Source organism: Odontesthes bonariensis, chromosome 15 (assembly GCF_027942865.1).
Source record: "Odontesthes bonariensis isolate fOdoBon6 chromosome 15, fOdoBon6.hap1, whole genome shotgun sequence".
Lineage (NCBI taxonomy): Eukaryota > Metazoa > Chordata > Actinopteri > Atheriniformes > Atherinopsidae > Odontesthes > Odontesthes bonariensis.
The window spans coordinates 32,164,970-32,191,168 of record NC_134520.1 but is presented as its reverse complement, the minus strand read 5'-3'; the positions used below and the strand labels follow the sequence as shown (position 1 = coordinate 32,191,168).

At 40.5% G+C, this 26,199-nt stretch overlaps 1 protein-coding gene across 1 annotated transcript in view; it reads right to left on the bottom strand.

The window, feature by feature from the left end:
- Positions 1-5,409: 5,409 nt before the first annotated feature.
- The window catches only part of ghrhrb (growth hormone releasing hormone receptor b), a 45,941-nt gene continuing 25,151 nt past the window's right edge, over positions 5,410-26,199 (bottom strand). Inside the window, exons 3-13 of the mRNA XM_075485990.1 lie at positions 21,835-21,942; positions 15,060-15,160; positions 14,166-14,263; positions 13,935-14,067; positions 11,713-11,866; positions 11,512-11,572; positions 9,221-9,290; positions 8,701-8,792; positions 8,472-8,601; positions 8,346-8,387; positions 5,410-5,892 (exon numbers count right to left, since the gene is read on the bottom strand). Coding sequence (XP_075342105.1) covers positions 5,698-5,892; positions 8,346-8,387; positions 8,472-8,601; positions 8,701-8,792; positions 9,221-9,290; positions 11,512-11,572; positions 11,713-11,866; positions 13,935-14,067; positions 14,166-14,263; positions 15,060-15,160; positions 21,835-21,942 — 1,184 coding nt within the window. The 3' untranslated portion in view covers positions 5,410-5,697. The remainder of the gene's footprint in view (positions 5,893-8,345; positions 8,388-8,471; positions 8,602-8,700; positions 8,793-9,220; positions 9,291-11,511; positions 11,573-11,712; positions 11,867-13,934; positions 14,068-14,165; positions 14,264-15,059; positions 15,161-21,834; positions 21,943-26,199) is intronic.

Genomic DNA, 26,199 nt, shown 5'->3' with positions numbered 1-26,199 from the left:
CACCCTATCATAGTGGCCACTTGCATGGAAGATTTTGTTGAGAATTTTAATAAAATGTCTTCTCAGATTCCCAAAGAAACTTAATATTGATAAATCTGATGTAGCAATCAAATTTAACATATTTAAAACTCAACATATTAAAAATGATTTAACAGAACTATATATGATGCCGTTACACAACTCAAACTATAATTTATTTTCCATCCTAATGCCTACACTGAACTGTCAACTTTGATATAGATTTCTGAGTTTACGGGGTGCACTTGAATGCACCATAAAACCGCTCACACGCTTTACCGTACGACGCGATGTAAACGGGAACTGGATTTTCAAGTGTAGCTAGCGCCACCGTGCCTCTCCGAAGCGCAGATGGCGTGACCGCAGTGAAACATCCTGGGATGGGACAAACTTAAGTGTAGGCCCTATTCGTATTTCAAAATCCGCATTTTAGTACAAGACACGATTTCGGTTATTGCACAGCCCTTGACACACCAACAAATCTCAGACAAACCTCGACCAAGCAAGAGCGCATCAGGAGACGTAGCCTGGCTACAAACAGCCCTTGTCCTGACAAAGTTTTCAAACATTGCCAGGCTATGAAACGACGGGCAAGAGTGAACGAGCAGCAACGCCTCTGTGAAATAAGTTTTCATTAATTGTCTCTCGCCTGATATGCATTATAAACACTGACGAATCTTCACCTGCAACACCAGCGACGTCTTTCATCGCTCGTTACACTGTGACAGATTCAACATAGTTGCTATTCAGCAATGTGGGCTGATTGCAAGCGCATTCATACAAGGAGAGTGAAAGCAGGGCGGATCAAATAGTGTTTGGTTAGGAGCCATGATATAAAATGATAGTTTTTAGGTTCTGCACCAAAAGCGGCGTTTGCACTTTCTCTACTTTTTTAAAGTGGTGGGGACAAATCTGCTCATCAGACGAAGTGCCGGGGACGCGTCCCCACCGTCCCCGGCGGAAATGACGCGCCTGGGATTAAGACCCCGAGATAACTCGGTTGAAAGTCACACTAAACTTGCTTGTAGACGCTGAAGCTCGTGGTGAATCAGACTTTGCGTTCTGCGCATGCTCCAGATGTTTTCCCGGGGTCGTGACCCGGAAGTCAAAGGAGACGATATTCCTGTTGCTGTCGCCGTCAGAAAGAAACAAACAACGCGATGGAGAATGCTCCGTTGGGCATCGAGTTTGTGCAACAAGCAGCTCATCACAGACCAAATGTAGAGGGACGTAGCTTCGTCTTGCTCTACGTTCTCCATCTTTCTCCAATGCCTGAGTTTGATTCGATTCATTCACCGCCACATATCCAAGGATAATTTCCCTTGCTCAACTTGTAATTTTGTCAATTATCCGATCCTTTCGGTGCCATGTGACCCCACTGAGGTGTGGCAAACTTTAATGGACCACATAAAGTCACAGAAATTAAAAACCGACGAGGTGGAAACACAAACTCTTTTCTGTTAGAACAACAGCAGTTTTGTTGGGTTTCTATTAACCCTTTTATGTATACTTTGTAATATTTTGAAGGCTTTAGAAAAGTTTGATTAAAAAAAGGGAAAAAAAAAAAAATCACAAAACTGTGTCTAACTTTGTTGAGATGGTTTTTGCCTTTTTTTTAAAACATCTAACTCAACAAACATGGCAAGTACTCACTAACATGACCTAAATAATCACAATATTACAACAGTGTAAAGAACTTTGTTTCCAGTTTGCGACCACTACTCTGTTTATTACAGGCACGTGTAAAGTAGCCCACAGTCACCTGCTGATGACACTACCCAGGCTAGTTTATTCACTCCAAACCAGTCAGTAAAAAACAAGCCAGACGAGACGTTTTAAAACTATTATCTGGATAAAAAAAAAACGAGATAATAAATATTTAAAGGGATAATCCGGAGTAAAATGCACTTTAGATCAATTTACGGGATGTTGGGAGTACATACGTTGAGTTGACATCAAAATTATGTCATTCGGATGTGTTTTGAGAATTTCGATTTGACCGTTTTTAGCCAAAAGTCGTTAGATGGAAGTGAATGGGGCAAATCACGTCACCGCTACAAAAAGCTATTTTTATACCTCTTCTACAGCTCCAAACAACATAACACTTACGTGGTAGTGAGTAGAGGGTCCCTAAAGCCAAACCGAAGTGTCCCGAGGTCTTCATGTGGTCGGTTATAGAGTCCAGAATGAATTTAATCAAGCCAGTACCTTTCCGGAAATGTGTCTGCTGCAGCTGCCGCTACAGACCGTGGTGAAGTTGGTTTGATATTGGTTTGAAAAAAAAGACACCTTATTTCCTTATTGTGAATATCTGTCGAATATCCAATATCAAACCAACTTCACCACGGTCTTAAAGGGATAGTTCGCCTCTTTTGACATGAAGCTGTATGACATCCCATATTAGCAACATCATTTATGAACATTGACTTACCCCCTGCTGCGTCCTGTGAGCCGAGTTCCAGCCGAGTTTTGGCGTTGATGAAGGTAGTCCGGCTGGCTGGGGACACAAAAATAAAGCGTCTTGCTTCTCAAAACAATATGCGTTCAAAAGAGTAATACATTTGCATCACAAAATCGTTGTCCAGGAAAAAGTCAGAGCTCACATTCCATGGCGCTATTTTTGCCTCCCTTGATATCAATGCGTCCAGCCACCTAGCGATAGCCGCACATTACGGTGTTTACTGCTCGGAAGCAGGGGACTGCTCGGTCTGCTCTTCGGTCTGCACAGTTTACATTGGGTGCATTGATATCAAGGGAGGCAAAAATAGCACCAAGCGATGTGAGGTCTGACTTTTTCCTGGACAACGATTTTGTGATGCAAATGTATTACTCTTTTGAACGCATATTGTTTTGAGAAGCAAGACGCTTTATTTTTTAAACCCCAGCCAACTAGCCGGACTACCTTCATCAACACCAAAACGAGGCTGGAACTCTGCTCACAGGACGCAACAGGGGGTAAGAAAATGTTCATAAATGATGTTGCTAATATGGGATGTCATACAGCTTCATGTCAAAAGAGGCGAACTATCCCTTTAAGCGGCAGCTGCAGCAGCAACATTTCCGGAAAGGTACTGGCTTGCTTAAATTCATTCTGGACTCTGTATCCGACCACATGAAGACCTCGGGACACTTCGGTTTGGCTTTAGGGACCCTCTACTCACTACCACGTAAGTGTTATGTTGTTTGGAGCTGTAGAAGAGGTATAAAAATAGCGTTTTGTAGCGGTGACATGATATGCCCCTCTCACCTCCAGGCTAACGACTTTTGGCTAAAAACGGTCAAATCGAAATTCTCAAAACACATCCGAATGACATGATTTTGATGTCAACTCAACGTATGTACTCCCAACATCCCGTAAATTGATCTAAAGGGCATTTTACTCCGGATTATTCCTTTAAATAAGGGTGCTAATCTGGTCAAGGAGTCGCTCATTTCTAAACACTGGATATCATGAATAATAGGCCGACTGTGAGGCTGTCAGGATAAGAATCAGCAACTCCAAGCCTGAGGTCACGATCTCCAGCTGGAATAGAGGTTGGGAGTGGGTTGCTGTCTCAGGTGGAAGAGTTTACGAAGGTTGGGGTCTTGTTTACAAGTAGGGACAGAATGGAACGCAAGATAAGACGGATGGACTGGGGCAGCATCTGCAGGGACGACCCAGGAACCATTGGAGGGTTTAGATCTCTTGGCTGGCTTGGGAAGGACTCTGTGTCACCACAGAAGAGCTGGAGGAGGTCGCTGGGGAGAAGGAGATCTGGGGATTTCTGCTCAGACTGTTGCCTCCTTTATCCAGAGAAGGAGCAGAAAACGGATGGATGCGATCAGATCCTGGATGCAAAGTCCTGTCGCATTAACAGGCCACAGAAGCTGCCCGCACAGAGATCTTTTTTTGTTACTGGAAGAGTTCCCAGAACCCGGTCAAATGTCAATTTAACATTATATGGTTACAGAGTGCAGATGTTTCTGCAGGAGTGAACGGACAGACACACATTTGCTAAATTTATCCAGAATTTGCGTCATTCACTTTTCTGATAGTCAACAATAAGACCGATTTCTGCAAAGTTTAATTATGGAGCCAAAGTCAAACCAGAAACTCTGGAGTTCTGCTCCGGAAATAAGAAAACTTGATTAAAAGAGAAAAGACCGATGTTAAATACTCTCGTTTTTTTCTGTGCCCACAAAGAAATGTTTCACAGAACTTTTGAAGGTCTGTCACCTTACACACAGACTATGTGTAAGGTGAGCTTCCCACCCCAGCGTGGCACTGTGTGTGCTGACACAGACATTCAGTGGAACATTATTCATTCACATGGGAGCTGAAATAAAAAAACTCTAAAGGATGGTCATGGTCGCCGTGACATCACAGGTTTTATTGTGACTTACCATTTTCAAGACTCCAGTTTGGCATTCAGCTGTTGCTACGTTGGTCTTTCTGAAACTAGAACTGGCAATATTTGGACAGGGGATGGAGCTGGAGAGTGATACCTGAATCCTGATTGGACAAAAAGAAATGACCTCGTATAACTATGGAATCATTTTCACCAGGAGGGAATCTCCATAATATCTTCGAAATGACTTGTAAGACAAACTTTAAGACACTTCTGCATCAGCTACTTCTGGTACGTGAACGACGACGTCTGTTTTTATCTATGATCTTTTCTTCAGCCATATATCGACACCCCTTTTTTCCTGACACTGTTTTTTGGGGGATAAAGCAGGCCTTTTTAACTGGATCGTGGATAACAAAGTGTTCTCAAAATCATGGTTGGGGATTTTTGCCAGAATGCAATCGGGACTTTTTAATACTTCTTATTTCCAGCATTTCCCAAAGCTAACGGGCCTCTTCCTTGGCCCATCTCCCAAGCCAGTTAGCCCTCAACCCCCTGCCTGTTTCTGCTCCTGAGTCAGCTGTCCTCTGGTCAACTAGCTCCATGCCAGACCATGGTTGTTTCTGTGGTATCCTGTCTGCTGAAACGTTGACACCAGGGAGTGCCATGCTTGCGTCACTGTTTAGTTACATGTTACATGTGAATGCAATGTTGGTTTAATGTTGTGTTTGATTGATGAAATCAATTTGGAGTTGAAGATAACATGAGATCATTTTAAAATGGTGGAGATCTTCTGATACGTAATCTCACAAGATCATGATATCAGTCATCTGTCATGCTCCCACTTCTGGCCTCTGACTATCTAATTGTAGGGACCATAACAAGGAAAAGTTTTTTTTTTTCTGATTAGCATTTTACTTTATGAGCAGCTCAACAAGTCAATAATGTGAACAAAAACAGCACAAACACAGAAATGAACCACAAAACAGCAGAATACGTAATAATTCTTACGAACAAAATGGAGCTTACCATGTGCTAATTCTTAAAGAACAACAAAAAGCCATGTGATATAAATGCTTTTTTTTTTTTAAAGTGGAGTAAGAGATTTGAATAAGATGTGGAGGAGGAGCCCCAAAGCAAAAATACAGGTGATATAGTACATTACCTGTCCATCAAACACTGTAGTCTCTGTGTTGTAAAATAGAGGTCTCATATTTGTTCAGCAAAAAAAAAATCATAGAAAGTTGAGAAGTACCTTAAACATTCAACAATCGGGCTCTGTGGTTTAGTCTCTGCTCAGGACGAAACGCAGAGCAGATGTGCAATAAAGGACTCAACTGCCAGCTGTTTCTCAGACGGCGGACACATTGCTGGGTGTGAGGGCGTGTGCCTCTGACACTGGCTGGTCTTTGGGGCTGGATTTATCCAGGACGGATATCTGAGTGATGGTGCTGCTTTCGTTGAACAGCGTACGGCGTCGTTTACTGTAACTCAGGTAACTCTCAGTCTGCCACTTCCAGAAGCGCTTCTTCAGCTCGGCCTGCACCTGAAAACACGCATGAGCGAAAATAATAAAGAAAGATCCGTAACACGGGAAACACAAATTCCACAAACAGAATGGAGTTCTGTTTTTTTTTTTTTACGAGAGGGACACGTGGGGTCATGGGTATAAGTACAAGTGAGACTCTTCTGGTCTATCAGATCAAGTTTGGAGGGCGACAGAATGCTTCTACACACTCACATATGTCCATTACCAGATATTTCAGCAGGGATATCAGCATATTTTTTAATGTATTACTATTATTACCACCCTCTGTTCATGAGCTAAAACGGATGTTCTTGTCCAATGTCACTAGCTCAATTACACATTTCAGTTTTTGTTTAATTAATCTTATTTAATGTAATCTCAGGGATTTCACTTTTATCTTGAAATATCATGTTTTTTCTCATTCTTTTGACTGTACTTGAAATTGTGTTTTAACTTTATTCTCACAATCTCTACATTATTCTCCACACGTCGGCTTTATTTTGGAAGAAACGGTCCGGTCTTATTATTTGTTCCTTCATGTGGACCCAAACAAAACTCTGTTGTACTTCATTGAGCATTTCAGCTTTTAGCTAGTTTGTCCTTAATTTATTATATAAAACTGTTGAGAGATGTTGAATATATAATTACTATTTTTAGTATTATTATTGTTTTAAATGTCTTTTATGTGTTTATGTTTTATATCTTTTAATTTATTCTTGTATTTTATTCTTTTAATTTCTTTGTTTTTAAAAAAAAAAATTTCTGTACAGCACTTTGGTCAACTGAGGTTGTTGTAAAGTTCTTTATAAATAAAATTGGATTGGATTGGAAAAAAGTCATGGTGGAATAATCTTGCCAGGAATCTGTGGCTGAAACTTGGCTGTCATGCGTCTGCTGTGAGGAAACAACTGATCCACAGACAGACTATAAAAAGTGCATGAGATACTTCACCCCAACAGATCTTGGATAGGCAGTAAAGATATAACTGCATTACTAAGTTTGATGTGAATCTCAGTTAGTATGACAGTATGAAAATAATCATTAAATCATTAATTAAATGTTGTGGCTGCAAAGAATTTTGGGATTCAATTATCTCATAAAGGATGTTTCCCAATATAATAAAGGAGGCATTTAAGCTCCAATCCTCAGCATTTGGAGAATTCAGGCAGCTTTTATAATTACTGCCACACATCAGTCATTTCTAAGGTCACTTAGTGAACCTGATCCCTGAGAGTCAAGGTCAGAATCCTAAACCAGAGACAGTAAAATCCACTTTCAGTGTGCAAAGTCTTTGCAAAAGTAGCTTTAAAGTTCCAGTGTGTACAATTCAATAGTGTAAAATAATAATCTGTGTTCGAAACCACATACTACATACTACATACTTGCATACTGATCGATCAGACAGTATGCAGAGCGTTTACCCAAAATGCATTTCGCTCCTGCCAGAGCAGAAATCAGCCGGCCTGAAGCTGATTTTCGCTTAAGCTCTAAACTGTAAACTTTAGCAACATTTGAAACATTTTCAGGTGAGAAAGTAGTCGTTTAGATCGCCAACATGTTGAAAATCTGACAAAATACCGGCTGGTTACAATTTTGTTCCCACGAATTCGGCGCTACCAAAGCTAGCCGCAGTGAGCAACGCACTTCCGGTTATTTTCACAAAATAAAATACCCGTTGCCTTTTATCATAGGGAAAGCCATTTGTGGCCCCCATAGTTTGAGGTTAGTTGCACGGTGTCTAGATAGTTGGAATTTGTGCTGCTATATGAAACTGAACCCAGCAACAGGTGTGAAATAAAGAACATATCAACCAACGTTTGTCCTGCAGTTTGGGGGAAGTAGGGTATTACTACATCCTCCTCACTGAAACCCTGAAATTACCTGTCCTGACTTCCAAAGAATCCTTTTTTGGAATAACTTTTAACAGTGATATCTGCTTCATCAGATAAGGAAAATACAACAAAAGTCGTAAAATCTCAAGCAGCATATTTTTTAAACATAATGGCACTACACTGGAAAAAAATCAAAGTCTTATTTTTGTCTCATTTCTAGTTAAAATATTTCATTACACTTAATATCAGACACAACTGCCTAACAAGTACAATTTCAGCCAGATATAGGGACTTGTTTGAAGACAATACATCTGAAGAGGTTTTTAAGCTAATTTCAAGATCACTTTTATCTCAAAAGTCCCAAATATCACATCTTATTTCAAGAAATCTTGACAAGCCGATTTTCACTAGTTCCATTGGCAGATTTTCTTTGCTTATTTCAAGCAAAACGTATTGTTGTTTCTTTTACTTTTTGGAGGGGCATTTTTTTCCAGTGTAAAGTGGTTCTAAATCTGAGAATCTAATAAGTTGCAGTTTGATTTGTAAATAACAGGCAGATTAAAAAAAAAAAAGGACCTGTAGAGGACAGACTAACAGATGCAAAACCACATCTGTGTACAATATGTAGCTGTTCCTTACCTCACCGTTCAGGAAACAGTACAGCAGGGCCACAACGAATCCCTTTAAAGCACAAACACATTATGTGATGTTGTCAGAAGTTGTTTTTTCTTTCTCTTTGCATCTGTGTTTTCTGCTGTGCGATACCTGAAAGGATCCCAGACCGAGCTCTATAAAGATTCGAGCCTCTGCTCCTGTGTTTTCTGGGAGGAAAGCGAACACCATGTAGTGCATCCCAAACAGGGGGATGAGCAGCAGAGTGGATTTGGCCAGTCTCCTGCACACACACATGCACAGCACACCATGAAGAAAACATGCATGTAATCCATGATAATCCTTCTATGTATTTGTTAACGCTGGATTTGTTCGGTCTCACTTGAAGTGACTGGTGTCGTTGCCACCAACTCCAGGTGACCTCAGCTTCTGAACCAGAATACGAATCACATTGATGAAGATGATGAAGTTAACCTACATGAAACAAACAGTTATTGCCTTTGTTTGATGGCCCAGCTGAAAAATCGAGCAGTTAATGTCATTGCTGTACTGGCAACGGGAGAATATTCAGCACCATGTCCTGCCAGAGATGCTAATCAGAGGGGATTAACTGAAAGAGATCATGATAAATATGTGCAGCCTTTTGTTCTCATCCCCACTGATAATAAAAACACATAACTCCACTTATAACCTTCTTAATCAAAGAAACTAAAGCTCACCAGCAGAAAAACAGTCTTTTCTGTAGACTGGTCAGGTTTTATGTCGGAAATAGATCACCTTCTCTCGACTTTTTATTGTTCCCCCTCATGTTATCACAATATTAGAGTCAAAATGCACAGGGAGCCAAGATTGAGGAGTGTTATAATCCTTCAATATCTCCCACTTTACTGCTCTGTACTCACCAGTAGTGATGCAGTTATCGGGGCTTTTATGATCCACCAGATGAAGGCCACATCTGTGTCGTCCCAGCACCTGAGACACACAACAGGTAACAATAACAAAAGAAAACAAGACAGTTTTCAGCTCTACAATTTGTCTCTTATCTACTAAGGAAACACACAACAACTCCAGAGCCAGAGCATTATTCTGAAAATAAAAGAAACAGCTGCATCGTCACATTCCTCACTGATCAGGCAGTCACTACAATATAATCAACATAACTGCACTGCTAATTAATTCAGTGATAAACGGGTTTGGTCTAAATGGTGAGGGCTACCAGGATTTAAAGTTATGTTCTTAAATCAATATATGAGAGACACCGAATTATTACCTTTTATTCATTTGCAGTTCCAGAAAATAATAAAACTGACCTCTAAAAAACAGGAAAAACTCCTATTTGTAAATGCAAAACAGGCTTAATATTTAGTTTGTAGTACGTCCATCCACAGAAAAAGCTTCTTTCTGGCAGGATGGGTTGTGTTTTACAGTGTCTCTCTCTGTGGGATCTTACACTCAGGGACATTGCAGCAAAAAGAAGAAATAACAAGTGAAAGAGGTTTTTGATTTTAAGTAAAGAATTTACATCGAGGGAAACTGTAAAACAAGGTGCTTTAAACATTTTATCCCTTACTTATTGGTTCACATAGAATACTTTGCAATGTGCATGTAATGAAATAAAAGTTTCAATTTTGATATTCTTTTAAATTAAAGCTCTAAAAAGTAATACATTTGGAATAGATACTTGATTGATCTAACTTCATTGGTGGCTTTAGAAGAACAAGAAGTTTGCGCCCCTTTTCATATGATTATTTATGAATGAACCCATGTGAGGTACGGTTGATGGAAAACCTCTCATACCTTGAAAAATGCTGGGATATAACGCAACCTCTTCTTCATTCAGGGAATGGGGATCTATGAATAATGCTAATCTGGCCTCGCACACATCTGACCCAGCCAGCAGCTGACTGCAGCCTTCCCTGTCTCTGTAAATAAGATCAGCTATAAATCCAGAGAAAACCAATGATTCTCAGGAAAGCCTCACAAATTGTATAAGCTCATACAAATGTGGACGTATCATCATTCAGTTCCAGGACAAGAGGCACAAAGTCGAGGCAAAGCCAAGCTTGGCTGGCCTGGAAGCTTAAAGAGCAAAGTCTTGGTCTGGACAAGCAAGTTTCCTATCAGCGAATTTTAGTAAAGATTTGTTTTCTTTGGTGTTCATGGGAATATTTACACCACTCTCACATTTTAAGCTGCCAGTTGGCTTAGAGCAAAGACTGAAAATAGAATAAAATATCCAGCCTGACTTTACAAACCTCTGAATCAAAGTAATTCCCTTCCAGATGTGGTTATATCATGTATGTTTTGATTCAGTCCAAAAACAGACGTGTAAAAGGTATAATTTTCCACTTCAATCCACTACTTGTTGCTTCCCTGATAGTCCCAGCTTTTTTATTTGTCCTCAATCAATCCTCATTTTTGTTTCAGTTATGCTCTCTCTTTGAATTTCTTTTCAATACATTTTTATTTCTTTCTCCACCCTCCTGCATCCAGAAGCTGCATCCACATTTGGGTCCTCTCCTCTCTTTCAACAAACACACATGCATTCGCTACAAAACAGACCAAATGATGTACAGAAAGTGTCCCCCACCGATGAACTACACTGGAAAAAATGCCCCTCCAAAAATAAGTAAAAAAACAACAAATACAAGACGTTTTTGCTTGAAATAAGCAAAAAAATCTGCCAATGGAACTAGTGAAAATCGGCTTGTCAAGATTTCTTGAAGTAAAATGTGATATTTAGGACTTTTGAGTTAAAAGTGATCTTGAAATTAGCTTAAAAACCTCTTCAAATGTTTCATGTGAAATATGACTCAAAACAAGATGTTTTCAAGACTTTTTCACTTTACAAGATATTCAAGATGTATTGTATTAAAACAAGTCCCTATATCTGGCTGAAATGGTACTTGTTAGGCAGTTGTGTCTTATATCAAGTGTAATGAGATACTCAATGAGACAAATATACTTGGTAAGATTTAGATTTTTTCCAGTGTAATCCAAGTTGTTGTGTTAAACTCCTTATTAGTAAACAGCAACAAACCCAGCTGGACCATTTGGGGAGGAAATCCCTTTGCCTCCCTTTACTGCCCCATATTCCAGCAGATGTGGTGGTTCGATGCATAAATTCAGAGGACACTTTCAAGCTTTCATGCTTGATATTTTCTCTAATTTTTCAGCAGCAGCAGCAGCTCACCCGTTGTTATCGTAGAAGTTTCGGGTGAGGATCCAGGCTGTTATGATTGTTGTTGGTAGACCTGAAAGGAGCAAACAAAGTGACCGGGTCATTAGGAAAGAGGCACAGTAGAGCTCTAACAAGGGACAGGCAGAGACAACGAGGAATAAATAACATCAAAGGAGACCAATGAAAGGGGGTCACGGTGACTGAGGCACGAACCCCAGCCGATGAGGATGTACCACCAGAAGTACTTCTTCTGGAAGACAAAGGTGAGTGCGAGCAGCGTCTGCAGGTACATCCCTTCCACCAGGAGCCAGAAGTAGTTGGCCAGGATACTGAACTGGAAGAAGGCCACAGCTGATTTACAGGAGGTCTGCCAGACAAAAGCAGAAAATCCAAAATCTGAGTCGACTGACTTTAGTTAGTTCTTGTTTGATAGTATGCATTGTTTTGGTACTCTAAAGCACGACTGGTTTAACTGGATTATCGAACACAGAAGTTGGACATGCATCGTAAAGCAGTTACAAAAAAATCTGATGATAGCACAATTATAGTGTCCATATATGGTCTCTACAATCAGAATACTTCACACAGCTGATTTTGGTTATTTCTTACTCCAGATGTGACCTAAATCAGGTTTAGGTACTCAGACGATGCCTTCCATGGAAACACATCCAGAAGCAGCTGGAAATAACGTAAGTTGCTGCTGCTTTTAATCATTGGAGAATGGATGTTTTCACTTCCTGCCTTCATCCTCACGTGGCACCAACATGTAGCGCTGCATCGTTGGAAGGAAATGCCCTCTATGGACTTTTGTGTTCAGTCCGCAGCTGGAGAATAACAAATATTGTGAAAGTCTACGTGTATTTGGGATGTTTTGTGTTATTTGGTTTGAGTTCACCTTGTTTTTTTGGATTTCAGAGTATTTTGTTTTTTAAATTCTGCTCCTCAGTTAGGTATAATTCCTGTTCACTTCAGTTAAATCCATTTAGTTTTGCATCCTCTTCTTGTTGCACACCTGGTTATGTTAGTTATCACCTTCCTCAGTATTTATGCCTGCCAGTTTTCTTTGTCCCTCACTATTTTCCCATTTCAGGTCCTCGTTATCTCTACTGCCTTGTTTTTGCTCTTTTGCTCTAGCTTGGCTTTGTCTTCTGGTAATTCTATTACTGTTCTAACCCTATTATATTCTGGTAACTCTATTATAACCTCTATTCTGTTAGTTATCACCTCCCTCAGTATTTACACCTCCCAGTTGTCTTTGTCTTTTGCTAATTCAGATCCTTGTTATCCCTTTTTCTTTGTGTTCCAGCTCTACGACTCCAGCTTGACTTTGTATTCTGGTAACTTTTCGCTTGGATTTATGTTGGATCGTTTTAAATTTCCTGCTCTGAAGCCATTTTTCATTCAGTGACTTACATTAAAGTATCTTTAGTTTAAAGCAGAGATACTCATTGCGCGGCCCCTCAAGCTCTAATTGGTGGCTCGGACTCGCATAGTAGCTTATAAAAATATGGTAAGAATAACAATAATTTTTTTAAATAACACACAGCGAATACTGCACAGCATTAAGTATTTTCATTAAGTTTGCGTTTTTGTAGTATTAAGTATTTTTATTAAGTATTAATTAAGGCTTAATGGTGTTTCCTAAAGGGGGCACACTGTTAAACCTGGCAACGCAGCCCGCTTAAACTATGTTGTGGTAAAAGTGGCTCTTCACTTGATTTTGCTCTGCCAATGTGGCTCTTGTGAAAAAAATAGTGAGTATCACTGCTCTAAAGTCTGCTTACCCTCTGCCTGTGAGTCTGCATTCCTCAATTATCTTCAACTGTGACAAAAATATTTCCAATTCAACAATCAGCATTCTCAGCGGACATGAGACGCTGCCAACTGTTCAAATCATTTATGTTTGTGTGGGTTGTTCAATTAGGGTTATTTTATCACTATTTCATTTTCACTCTTAGCCCTTTTCCGCTGCCATCTCCTCATCTATTCATCACCGCCGTCTTTTTTTGGATGGAGCAGACTTTCTGATGTCTTATCAGCGTCTGTCTCCGCCTCGCTTCCCCTCTAAATGAGTCACAGAGTGCTGATGCTGATCCCTCACTTACCTTCAGCACAGCAGCGTTATCAGCAGAAAAGGAGGAAGAGAAACAGTTATCTTTAATGCTCTCAGTCATTCGCTGCATTCCAATCCTTCCTGCTCTCTATGATAAGCTCTTTAGGGTATTTCAGAACAAAGAGCAGGTAATCCCGGCTACATGCTCAGACTTTTATAATTGTACACGCCGGATAGTGTTTCATCTTTTCACTTTCATGGAATCACATTTCTGAATGAATGTGGTCACACACGTCGTCTTTTGTGCTATCCTGCTGCTGGTTCTGCTTATGTGAAGGATAAATATAGACACGCCGATGGAGCTGGATGGCGGCACACTCACCGTGGACATGAAGCAGTGGTCCAGGTTTTCATCGGAAAAAAGAACGCCGTCTTTGATGAAGACTGCGCTCGCTCTCAGGATGAAGGAGAAGAACAGGTTGATGTGGATGTAGTTCCTGGTGCAGTGAAACTTCCTACAGAAAAATAACTTTACTTAAAAGACTTTACCTTTTTTTCCCATTCCTGGACAAATTCACACAAGTGAGAGTCAACCTGAGACTGTGATCGTTACCTGAAGACAGTGAAGACAAAAATAGCTGATATGAGAGAGATGAGGGAGGTAGCGTAGCCGGCGGTGTACACCTGCTTGAAGTTGGAGAAATATGTTGTCTGAAAAAGACAAAAAGAAATAAACTTCTCAGTCCCAACCTTCACCATCAATGGTTCAGTGTTGAACAAGTAGTGGGAAACTGAACTCAACTCTTTAGTTGTTGAGTGAACAATGCAGTGGCTGTAATTGAACTTAATGGGATTTGGATTAAACTCCTTGGAAGCACAAGGCAAAAAGGGTTGTTAAACATTAAATTAAGAATCTTCCTGTCACTAAGAAAGCTGGAGCCTATCCCAGCTGTTTTGGGGTGATTTGCTCCTGTTTAGTTAAAACAGATGTTAAAGAGAATTAAATTAACTTTTCTTGAGAAAAGTGCCCCAATAAACCAGGTCCTACCTCATCCGTTTCAACCTTCTTTTTTGCTACTTAAAGGCGAGTCTCGATTGTTTCTCAACAACAGAAACATTAGAGATTTTTCTGCACTTCAGTAAAAGACTAAATGCTTCAGCAGCCGTTGAGAAGGGCTGAGACTGATGCTGTCATTTAGTGTGTCTATATATGACAGTAATAAGGGCTGGAGTTGAAGGCATAGAAATGAAATCTCTAACAGATATGTGCTGCTTGTAAGACAATATAGTCCCCACTGACTGTCAGCAGGGCAAAAGGGTTGCCCACTGGATTCTCAAAGATTGGAGGAGTGGTACAGAATGATATCAAAGTGGTCTTTTACAAGAACGCACAAACAAATAAAGAAGCCAGAGAGCGGAGAACCATTAAAGTTAAGGGGCTCAGAGAGACACAATTATTTGGGATGAAAAAGAAGACTTCACGGGAATAATCAGCGAAAGCGTCTACCTCTGGTTCTGCCTCTTCATCCTCTGCAAACTCGCAGGCTTCCTCGTAGGACGGGTACAGCTCAGACCATCCTTTCTCTGTGCAGTTCCTATAAACGTAACCTAGGAAACAAATGAGGCTCTCAGTGGCTTGGACAGAAGAGAGGCTTAATCCAGGAAAACCGATTAATCTAGAATAACAGATGAAGAGAAAGGTGGAGAAAGGTGCAGTTTAACATCTGAACCCGGACCAGTGAGATGAGGGAGGGCAGTTAAAGAGTTTGAAGATGCTGAACACATTGGACTAAAACAAGAATTTAAATGTGAGGAGGAAGTTTTCACTTCAGGACAACTCTGGGAAAACTTCAGACTGCTGACATATAACTGAATAAAGCAAGCCACATTAAGGATAAGACTTTTTTAAATATGCGTAGAAATTCTCCTATCATAGAGTTTCTGTGGTACCCCCATTGCTCCCTCAGTAGAGCCCCAGGGGCCACATGACTTCTCATTTAACTCACGATAGACAAGCGTACCTGTTATCTCCACCAGATGGACACATGGTCTCAGCAATTAATTCAAGTATTTCTCAGAGATTTCCACATGGATGAAAGGAAGAAACCTTTAACTAAACCTCCCTGAGACTGAACAGTTGGTCACCAAACCGGTTTGTCTCTTCTTCACAATCCCTCATCATTCACCTCGATCAGCACTGTGAGAAGCCTGTGTGTCTAGCTATCCTTCTTTAACATTGTTTCATCTGTTTCTTTGTCATTTCTCTTTGAACTTTACAACGTAAGAAAATCTGCTTTTACTAAACCTGACCCAGCAGGCCACCCAGCTGTTCGTACAGACAATAGTTCATCTTGAGAAATGCAGTGCTATTCAAGCAGATCCTCCCAGCAATGCGGAGTAAAAGCCCCACTGATGGCCCAGAACACATATCTGCTGTTTGACCAAACAAAAAAGGGCATATTTAACTCCACCTGCCTGAATCAAATTAAGTCACTAATGCTGCTTACAGAGTAACTTCTATATCTGCAGCCAGCTGCTAAACTGAGTCAGAAAAGGTTTATGCTCCTTCCAGATCACCATATTCCTCTCAGGAACATCGTCTGATACATTTACCCTGCACTTACTTTTCGATTTCCACTTGTTCTGTCCCTTTGAATAGATTTATTACCTGATGAGGACTATAGCCTCTGTACATGGGGCGCCTGCTCAACCCACTACGCCATGGACCACCCCTGTTTTATTATTTATTTTATTGTTGTAAAAGTCTGTTGCCGTCTGCTGTGGAACAGGAAAAGAAAGTAATCGGCGGATCCACCAAACATGGAGAAGGGTACGGAACTTTTACTCGGCCATTTTCATTTTAAAGTTCTTCCAGACGGCGGAGTCGACAGAACCAAAGTCATCTGTAAACTCTGCCAAGTTGAATTGTCTTCTCAGCGTAGTAGTTCCAGTCTAAAATATCACTTAAAGGCAAAACACACAACTGATAGCAGCAAGTCATTCAAGGAAACAGACAGTGGAGCGAGGCTTCTACATAAAAACTACAGAAAGATGCTGATGTTAAAAGTGTGTTTGCACAACAAATGTTATGGCACTTTCATTCATATGGCAGCACATTTAAAATAAAACTAAATGCTAAAAGCTATACACTACTTTTGGATTCATTTTTGGATTTTGCGTACAAATGCGATTTATCGTGATTAATCAGGGAAATCATGTGATTAATTAGATTAAATATTTTAATCGTTGCCCAGCCCGAAATCAGATGCATTCTGTGCGAAAACACCTGGACCATTTTGTCCTTAATGAATGGGACAAAGTACAATATTCTGCAACTGACAGGCTCCAGCAACACTATGTGTAGCAACAAAGTGACAAGCAGCACGTCCCACAGGTTTTACAGACTACCTTTGGGTGACTGCGACATGCTGAAGTTCTGCAGTGCCTTTTATCCACCACGTTTACAGATTTAATTGGAATGACTACAGCCAGTAGTCCAACATTAAAGTATCTTTTCTTCAGGAAAATACAAATACTTTTACTTTGTCATGCAACCAGTTCAATTGGCTGTTAAGTTGGGTTATTACAGAAAAACATCCCTCTTATATTTGTCAGAATGAAGAGAAAGTTTTGCCCTGTATCTGCTTTTTCTCAGATGCTGAACAGCTGTGCAGCCACAGTAAACATCTGCAGCTCATCCAGAACGCTGCTGCTGGAGTTTTAACCCGGACTAAGAGATCTGAACACATCACAGCAGCTTTAAAATCTTTACTCTGGCTTCCAGTCGGTCACAGAATAGATTTTAAAAGCCTGCTGATGGTTTACAATCTGTGATGTGTTCAGAGAATATAAAGCCAGCAGAGCTCTTAGATCCAAGGACTCAGGTCAGCTGGTCCAGTCCAGAGTCCAGACTAAACATGGAGAAGCAGCATTTAGCTGTTATGCTGCAAACAAGTGGAACAAACTGCCAGTGGAGATTAAACTTTCACCAAATGGAGACATTTTTAAATCCAGGTTAAAAACATTAATTTTCTCATGTGTCTATGCATGAAATCTGCACGATATCTTTGAACTTATCTGGACTGTTGCTTGTTTTTAAATTCATTTAAATCATTTTATTTGTTTCTCTTTATATTCTTTTATGTATTTTTAATGCTTCTTACACACCCTGCAATGCTTTTATTTTATGTAAAGCACTTTAAATTGCTTTGTACATGGAATGTGCTATACAAATAAGTTTGATTTGGTTTGATTCGATTTTCTCAAAGCTTAACATAATTAACTGTCTATAAATCCAAGATAAAGAAAAACATAGAAATTATTACTCTTTCTTTCCTCACTCTCTAAAAAAATGCTTGAGGTCAGTATTGATGAAGTTCAACCAGGTAAACTGAATTTTCAGCCATGTCCTCCCACTATGGCTGAGAGCTAAAATGATGGAGCTCAACCACAGAGTTCCTCACACGTCATGACACACAAACAGTCACATTGAGCGAGTTAATACACGTTTCCAACAGAGAGGATACAGTGAAATGTCAGGTTTAAGTTTCATGAGATGAAAATGCTGTCCGGCTCCTCAGTACAGCAGAGTGTGGAGGTTTGAGTCGTGGGTGGATTTACCGATATCCAGCCGCATTAGCCTCAGTACAGCGTGACATGCAGAGCCTACAGGCCTGCAGCCGCAGCCAATGGTTGGATGTGAATGGAGGTTTGAAGGCCGAGGCTCTGGGGAGGGTGCTAAAGCTCATATCGCCATGCTTAACAAGCAGCGCCTACTCCCTACTCATGCTCCTGGCTCTTCGGTGAACTCTTTGATTTTCCAATTCATTATTTTCTCTGCATGCAGAGTCCCATTGGAAAGGTTGGATCCAGCACACAGCTACAGCGTTGCACTCATCCAGGTTGTCTGTGGAGGAGGAAATCCAGTGGGGTCCAGGAACCCACTAACACAGAGTTATGAGGTCATCGAAAGCAACCTCCGCCTCCTGATGCCTCCACGCAAAGTGTTCGCTTAACTTCTACTCACAACTTGCTGTTTTTTCTTCTTCTTTCCTGCTTGTTCAAGTCTTTCTCACAATCAAACTGCATCATTTCAGCACCCACATACTGCACTGTAAACGCTCTCTGCTGGTATGCACGTCTAGGGAAAACTATTGAGCAATATGACGGAAACATCTGCATCTCAGTGACTGTGGGTCATATTCTTTCATTAAAGATCAGCAACTTGTTTACAGTAAGCACATTTTACATACCCTTCACTCTCGCCTCCTTAATCCTGTTCATCTGCAAACAATATTCACAGTAGCATCAAATATCAAACACCAATAGAACTGACAAAAAGTCGAAGAGAAACTAGCAGCTATCACTTCAGAGCAAGATAAGCAAAGAAGAAAACACCCTTCAGACCTCATTAAAACTATCTCTGCATGTCACATCTTCAGCTTTAGGTCTAAATAAGTGAAAAGATTATTTTTAAAGATATTTTACCAAAATCCTCTAATCTAAATCCACTTCTTCAACTATCGGAAACAACAAGATATCATCCGTGCTCAAACTTTCAAAGAGAATGTGGGTGATTTGATGTAAATCACTCACCTTACAGGATTACAGAATGTACTAAGTTTGATGATCAATGTAACAGGAAGTGACAAATGTTTGGTTGAAGACACCGTACCATGTATAAAAGCTATTACAAGAAAGTGGGAAACTGACATAAATTGAAACTACAAAACATGTACCTGAACAAAAGAATGGAAGAAATTAACAGTATGCAAAACTCTGAGCTCGGTCTGAGCTCCTTTGTTCTCCAGCACAGCCTGAACCCTCTCAGACGAGCTTTCTGTCCTTTCTTTAAGGAGTCTTCAGGAATAGTTCTCCAGGCTTCTTGTAGGACATCCCAAAGCTCTTCTTTGGATGTGGGCTGCCTTTTGTTCTGTTCTCTGCCAACATGATCCCACACTGCTTCAGTAATGTTGAGCTTCGGGCTCTGGGGAGGATTCATCCCTCCATCAGACCTGCTGCCACTGATTTTCAGCCCACTTCTTGTGTCCTTTGGCACAGCTCAGCCTTTTCTCCCTGTTTCCCTTCCTTAAGAACGGCTTCTTGACAGCCACCCTTCCATGGAGCCCATTTCTGATGAGGCTTGGGTCAACAGCAGATGGATCAGCTGAAGGTCCAGATGCATCTCTCAGCTCCTGTGTCAGGTCTTTGCTGGATGTTTTCCTCTTTCTTAAGGACATCACTTTCAGATGCTGTTCATCTGCTGTAGATAGTTCTTTAGGCCTGACACTTCTTCTTTTGTCCTCCACTTGTCCAGTTTCCTCAAATGTTTTAAGGACACACTGCACACCATGCTGAGATATGCCAAGTTTTCAGCTAACAGCTCTTTGGGAATCACCTTGTTGCTGCAGAAATCCTGTTTTCTGTCTGTCACACTGTGTTATCTTTGCTGTTTTTCATAGATGCAGCTAAAGAAATGGGAACAAATGATGTGTCTCTGTGACAGGCTGCTGGGAACAAAGTGCCTAAAGATCCAGTTTAAAATGGCTTCTTTGCTAAGTTGTCTGTTATGTGTGGACACAACACTGGTTCATCCCTTGAGTTAGGAGCTTTTTTTCAGCTTGAATGATTCATAGGTCAGAGTTAAGTGGTCCGGTACAAGGACTGGACTGAAAATTAGTGAAAAAGCAGCAAATTTCCAAAGAAAAACTCTGGAAATCCTTCAGAAAGTCTGGAGAACTATTTCTCAAGACCACTTTAAAATGTTACAAGGAAGTCTGGCTGCTTGTGTGCAAAAAATAAGGAAAAGGAGGAGGGTGGAGGGGTGGCTCTAGACTATTACACAGTACTTTACACCTAAAATATCGCAGTTAAGTGGCTTAACAAACAAACACATTCCTCTGAAAATACTCAGGTACAACGACTGGACTGAAAATGAGTGAAAAATCAGAAAATGTCCAAAAGAAGAACTTAATTGTTCCTGTGACCCAAGTTAAGGGGAGAAAGTCTAACTGATTTATCAATGGACACTGACAAAAATCAAATTTTTCATCTTCATAAATTCACTTCAGACACTAAAACATAGATGGATTGTTCTGATGTACGACAGCAGCCAGTCATGTATGTATATATGTTTCCATGTTCATGCGACAGCCACCAAACTGAGCTCATTTGATCGTGTTAATATGTCTGATCTCTAGCAGAGCCTTTCTTACTCTGTAGGTGCACAAATCTCTGCTGCTTCGCATTGTGCAGAATGTGTGGTGCTAAAGTCAGCTTGCACAGAAAAACAGCAAATGAGAGTCATAACTGCTGATTCAAGCAGCTGTGTCGACCTGGGATGGTGTTTGAAAAGATATCAAAGAAAAAAAAAGTCTTTTGGGGAAAATATTCTGTCAATTCAACTACTGAAGGATTATATGGAGATTTAGTTTGGATTATCTCTGGATTAACATTAATATAGATTTAATTTTTTCTCCTCTTTCTTAAAGTTAGCATTTTGTGTCTGTGTGGAAAGGTTCTGACGGCCTCCTCTTTCCCTACTCAGCATCTCCCTTGGGTCTGTTTGTGACAGCACACAGATTTTTCTGGCCCCAGATTCCCTGAAATGCTTTTCTTCCATCATCTCATCTGCGACTTTGAATCTGAATCGTGCATTTTGTTTTCTTCAGACCAGACAGCTGGATGAGACGGGGGTCTGAAGAAGCGGCTGGGGGTCATGTAAACAGTCGTTCAGACATTCCTGATCTCCATAAAACACTCAGTGAAAACACAACACTGGTCCCCTGAGATTTCTAAATATAACGTGGTTATTTTACAGGGCTGAAAAACCTAAAGATGGATGATCTGAGGGAAAATTGCACATATAAAACTCTTGTTTTACCAATAAAAGTCATCATGGCTTTTAAACAAAGCACTGACTGAACGCATCAAGGATAGAAAAACAGTACAGGCACAAGCAAGAGGATAAAAAGAGGATCAGCATGACTGTTGGCAGGATTATTAATCATCACTGCTCCGCACTGCCACATACAGCGCTGATATGTGCATTTCTGCAGCTCTCAAAATAAAAAGTGCTAATGTGCACCACAGAGGTTCATCTCAGTCTATATCAGTTTTCTGACAGCAGAAAATCACACAGGAAAAAGCAGTAAAAAGGTATAATAGAGTTCATTTTCGTTCCGTCTGAGAGGCTTTGATCTGCTCCGACAGAAGGCTGTAAAGTTCTGGTGTTTCAGCGGTGACCTTTGTGTCATAGCTGACTCACCAAGAAAGAGATTTACCTTGGTTATTAGTGAACAGCTGGGAGACGTTGGCACACGAGACGCTCACCACCTGCCCCTCCTCAGCACGATACCAGCACCGAATGTTGTCCCAAACTGTCGGGCAGCCTGAGACAGGAAGACAACATTCATCTCACGTTAGCAAGCGTCACAATTAGCAGCTGCGCTGATGAGTTCTCGTGACAGGTATAACACCTGAAGAGATGCAGAGAATGTGGTCAGAAACACGTTGCATACAGCAGTTAGATCAGCATCTACAATAAAGGCACATTTTAATATCACAGCATCTGTTAAAACAAAGCTGGAAGCAAGGATTCAGATCAAGATCTTTTCCAACTTGAAGTAAAAATAAGCAACCAGAAAATAACCATGCTCTGATGAAACAGGAAGAAACAAGTTTGCATTGTCTTTATTGTAAAGATTTAGGAAAAAGGAGCAGTTTTTGGTGATTACCCTTCCCAGAACCAACTGGAAGAAAAGATCCAGACTGGTAGAACCAAACACTCAGCTCTACATCACGAGAAGTTAAAGCTGGTTTTATGCTTCACGAGTTTAAAAGCAGAATATCACAATCGCTCGGCTCGCGGCAGGATTTCATGGCAGTGCATGTGAATAGCACACCACTTCAGACGCACCTTTGGCTGACATTTATATGCATTTAGAGCTTTTTACGTGTCATTTATATGCAGTTTAAAATGCCACTCTAAACGGTTAGGTTTTGGATAAACGTACAGAGCAGGGCATCATCCTGTCTGTATTCATGCTGAAATCACACGAAAACCAAACAAAGGATGTGACATTGGGCTGTGGGGGTTTATCTCTGTTCATGCTGTGATGCACAAAAATGCATTGTGATGATTAATTATTATAAACAAATATCTATTATTTATAGGGCTGGGCGAGTTAACTCGTTATTATCGCGTTAACTCGCTAATTATTTAACGCAACTAATATTTTATTGCGCATTAGTGCAGGTTTTATTATTTATTTTTATTATTGTAAAAGTCTGTTGCTCACAGGCTTTTATTTTGTAAAAGTCTGTTGCTGTCTGCTGCGGAACAGGAAAAGAAAGTAATCGGCGGATCCACCAAACATGGAGAAGGGTACGGAACTTTTACTCGGCCATATCCATGTTAAAGTTCTTCCAGACGGCGGAGTCGACAGAACCAAAGTCATCTGTAAACACTGCCAAGTTGAATTGTCTTCTCAGCGTAGTAGTTCCAGTCTAAAATATCACTTAAAGGCAAAACACACAACTGATAGCAGCAAGTCATTCAAGGAAACAGACAGTGGAGCGAGGCTTCTACATAAAAACTACAGAAAGATGCTGATGTTAAAAGTGTGTTTGCACAACAAATGTTATGGCACTTTCATTCATATGGCAGCACATTTAAAATAAAACTAAATGCTAAAAGCTATACGCTACTTTTGGATTCATTTTTGGATTTTGCGTACAAATGCGATTAATCGTGATTAATCAGGGAAATCATGCGATTAATTAGATTAAACATTTTAATCGTTGCCTATGAAAACAAACAAACTTACATTTTTAAAGTGACATGCAGGACAAATCGGTCAGCGGTGAAGAGGAAACATCTTTCTGGATCTAGATGTTAGACCAAAAGAACAACAAGGCAGATGGCTAAATCCAAAACCAAGAAAATATTTGAAGATTCAGTGTGTAGGATGAACTGTAATGGCATCTAGTGGCTTAACGTGCAAGTTGCAAACAACTGAAAACTCCCCATCGAACCCCAAACTTAGGAAATACTAAACAGACCGCTTTAGAGCCACTTATAATGTTTATATAAAGTTGAGTAAATTGAATTTCTCAAAGTTGGATTAACACACACTGCTAATGTGGTTGAAAGTCAAATTTCTCCAGCTCTAACACGCTCAACTGGACTGAGCGTGTAAGAGCTGGAGCTCAGTCCAGATGCTCCATGCTCGCTCCACAGTTTCTGCTCCGGGCTTTGACCTGAAAGTAATAGCAGAAGCTGACTAATGAGCAAGAAAAACTGGGACAAAGAATCCAGTCCAATTAAATGGCCCACTTGAGCTATAACTGTATCTGAACTTAACTGTTTATGGTGTAGATTATTGTGGAACGTGGGGAGGTCGACCAGCAGCGTATTTGGGAATAGATTGACTGTGCTGAGGCAACAGGACCGGCAATTACTATATTAACGTTATTCCACACATTAAAAACAGTTATGGATAAATAGATAAATGAGCTAATTCAAAGCAGGAAATTCAACTTATTGATCTTCAAGCACTGCTCAAATGTTCCTCTCTTCTTAAGGTGAAAAAAAGAAACAGATGCCTTAATAAGAAGAAGCTGAATATGCCTGGTTTAGATCAAAGAAAGTTGAATTTAATCCTCCATCTTTATTCTCATGTGACTTAGAACACGTCTTATATCTACAATTACCCTTTAGTTAATCACTTCAGAGGTGCAGAAAGTCAGTGTTTTTTTAAGGGGTTTCCCCAGCTCTGGGAAAGTGAAGGGGTGTTTGATTTTATGACGTCCTCGGCCCTCCTCTCTGCCCACGCTTTGTCTCTGCTGCTCCCATCACATGGCTGACGGGCCCTCCCCACAGCCTCCGCCGCTCCGAATGAAAGACATGCGTGTGTTTGCGTGTGTGATAAGAGAGAGCGGTAATGAGGAGCCCATCTCTCTCTGCCACCACAACGCCTCGTACATCAAAGCTCTTCGGCCCGGTGTCAATTAAAACGGCCGCGCGGAGAGACACGCCACCACTCATTCATAATAAAACACAGCTTCTGGCTACTGCTGCAGGTTCTCCTGCCAAAGCTGCAAGGAGGCAGACATCTCACTGGATAAACGTGGCTTTGAACTCCCCTTTGATTTATTTTTTTCTCTGCATCGCGGCTATTGTTTTTACACTTACACCAAATTGCAAGTGATATTTTCATTTTTCATCTTGCTGTATTGATTGAAGATGGAGTGTTGTTTAGTTGTCAAATGCTCTAATGGCACTCAAGGTGATGAATGGCCCCCACGTAGGGGTGACACAAATGAAGGCAGTGCTTTTGTTTGCATCACTGGGAGAAGGAGCCTCTGTAAATGGCAATGACGTTCCATCATTAGCTGCTAATTAAAGCAAAGCTCGTGACATTCTGGCAGGATGATACAACGGATGAATGGACTTGTGCTTCTCATCACATATTAATGGCCGTACTTTCTGTCCTGTTTACAGTGAGCACGTTGAGCACAATGCCAGTTAATCCCAGCACCAGAGACAGTAATGGAGGATCAGTGGTCTGTTTGACGGGATGTTATGTAACGAGCATCATTCCAGTTAAACATGCACAGAAGTCTCATTGAGACCCAGCTCCAAAGCGGAAATAAAATCTCTTTGGGATGTTGAGTTATTGTCAAAGTTTATGTTTTAAAGATTTTAGAAATACTCATTTTGATGCTGCTGCACCATCACACTGCATTCTCAGCATAGCAGCAGAGAGGGAGGAACGGGAAGCCTCCAGTTGTTGTTTACTCACATAACTGGCCTTCCATATGGGATGGAAATTAGACCATAGTTGCTATTTGTATTGTGTTACATACTGTAAAAGTTTATAGAGCTGTGAAAAAGCTTCAAAACAAACCAATCAGGATATATAGCTGCTTTTTAATTATTTTCTGCAAATGTAACAGACATATTAATTCTTATATAATAACGCTTTGAAGGGTGATGACTTAAGGCAGTAAGACCATATTAAACCCCCAACCTGACATTGACTCATGTATATTTTATATATTATTATAATATAGTTTTTTAGATTATTTTCTGTTGTCACTGCTCCATAAGGGCTGCTTTGCTTGCTAGTTTTCTCCAATTTTTATAGCAACACAGCAAACACATTATTATCTTATTTTACTGAGAGGTCACCAGGGCAAGCATGAGGTCATCCTCTGCTGGATTACAAAGCAAACTACTTCTAATGGTCTAAAAGAATCCTTCTATAAAGAATGTGAAGCCACTTCACGCTGCTTTGCATGCTGGGACTTAAGCGACATCTTATAAGGAGATTGGTCTCCTGTTACCTCTGCCTACTGCTCATGTTTGATGCTTGGTTTCTGGGTTTTTTTTAGGGAAAAACAGTCAAATTTAGTGGAAAAGGGAAGAGATGGAGAAAGGAAAGGAAAGGGAGAGAAGATCAATCTTAATGGAAGTCATTGAGTCAAGGTGCTAAATGCAAGATCTGCTAATCATTAAGCCAGTTTAGAGCCGAAATCTGATCCTCTGATTATCCTTTCTTAATTAATCAATGTAAATTAATTCTAATACTAACATAATACTTTATTATATAGGGTCACATGGAGTGGGTTTAAGCTTGAAACTC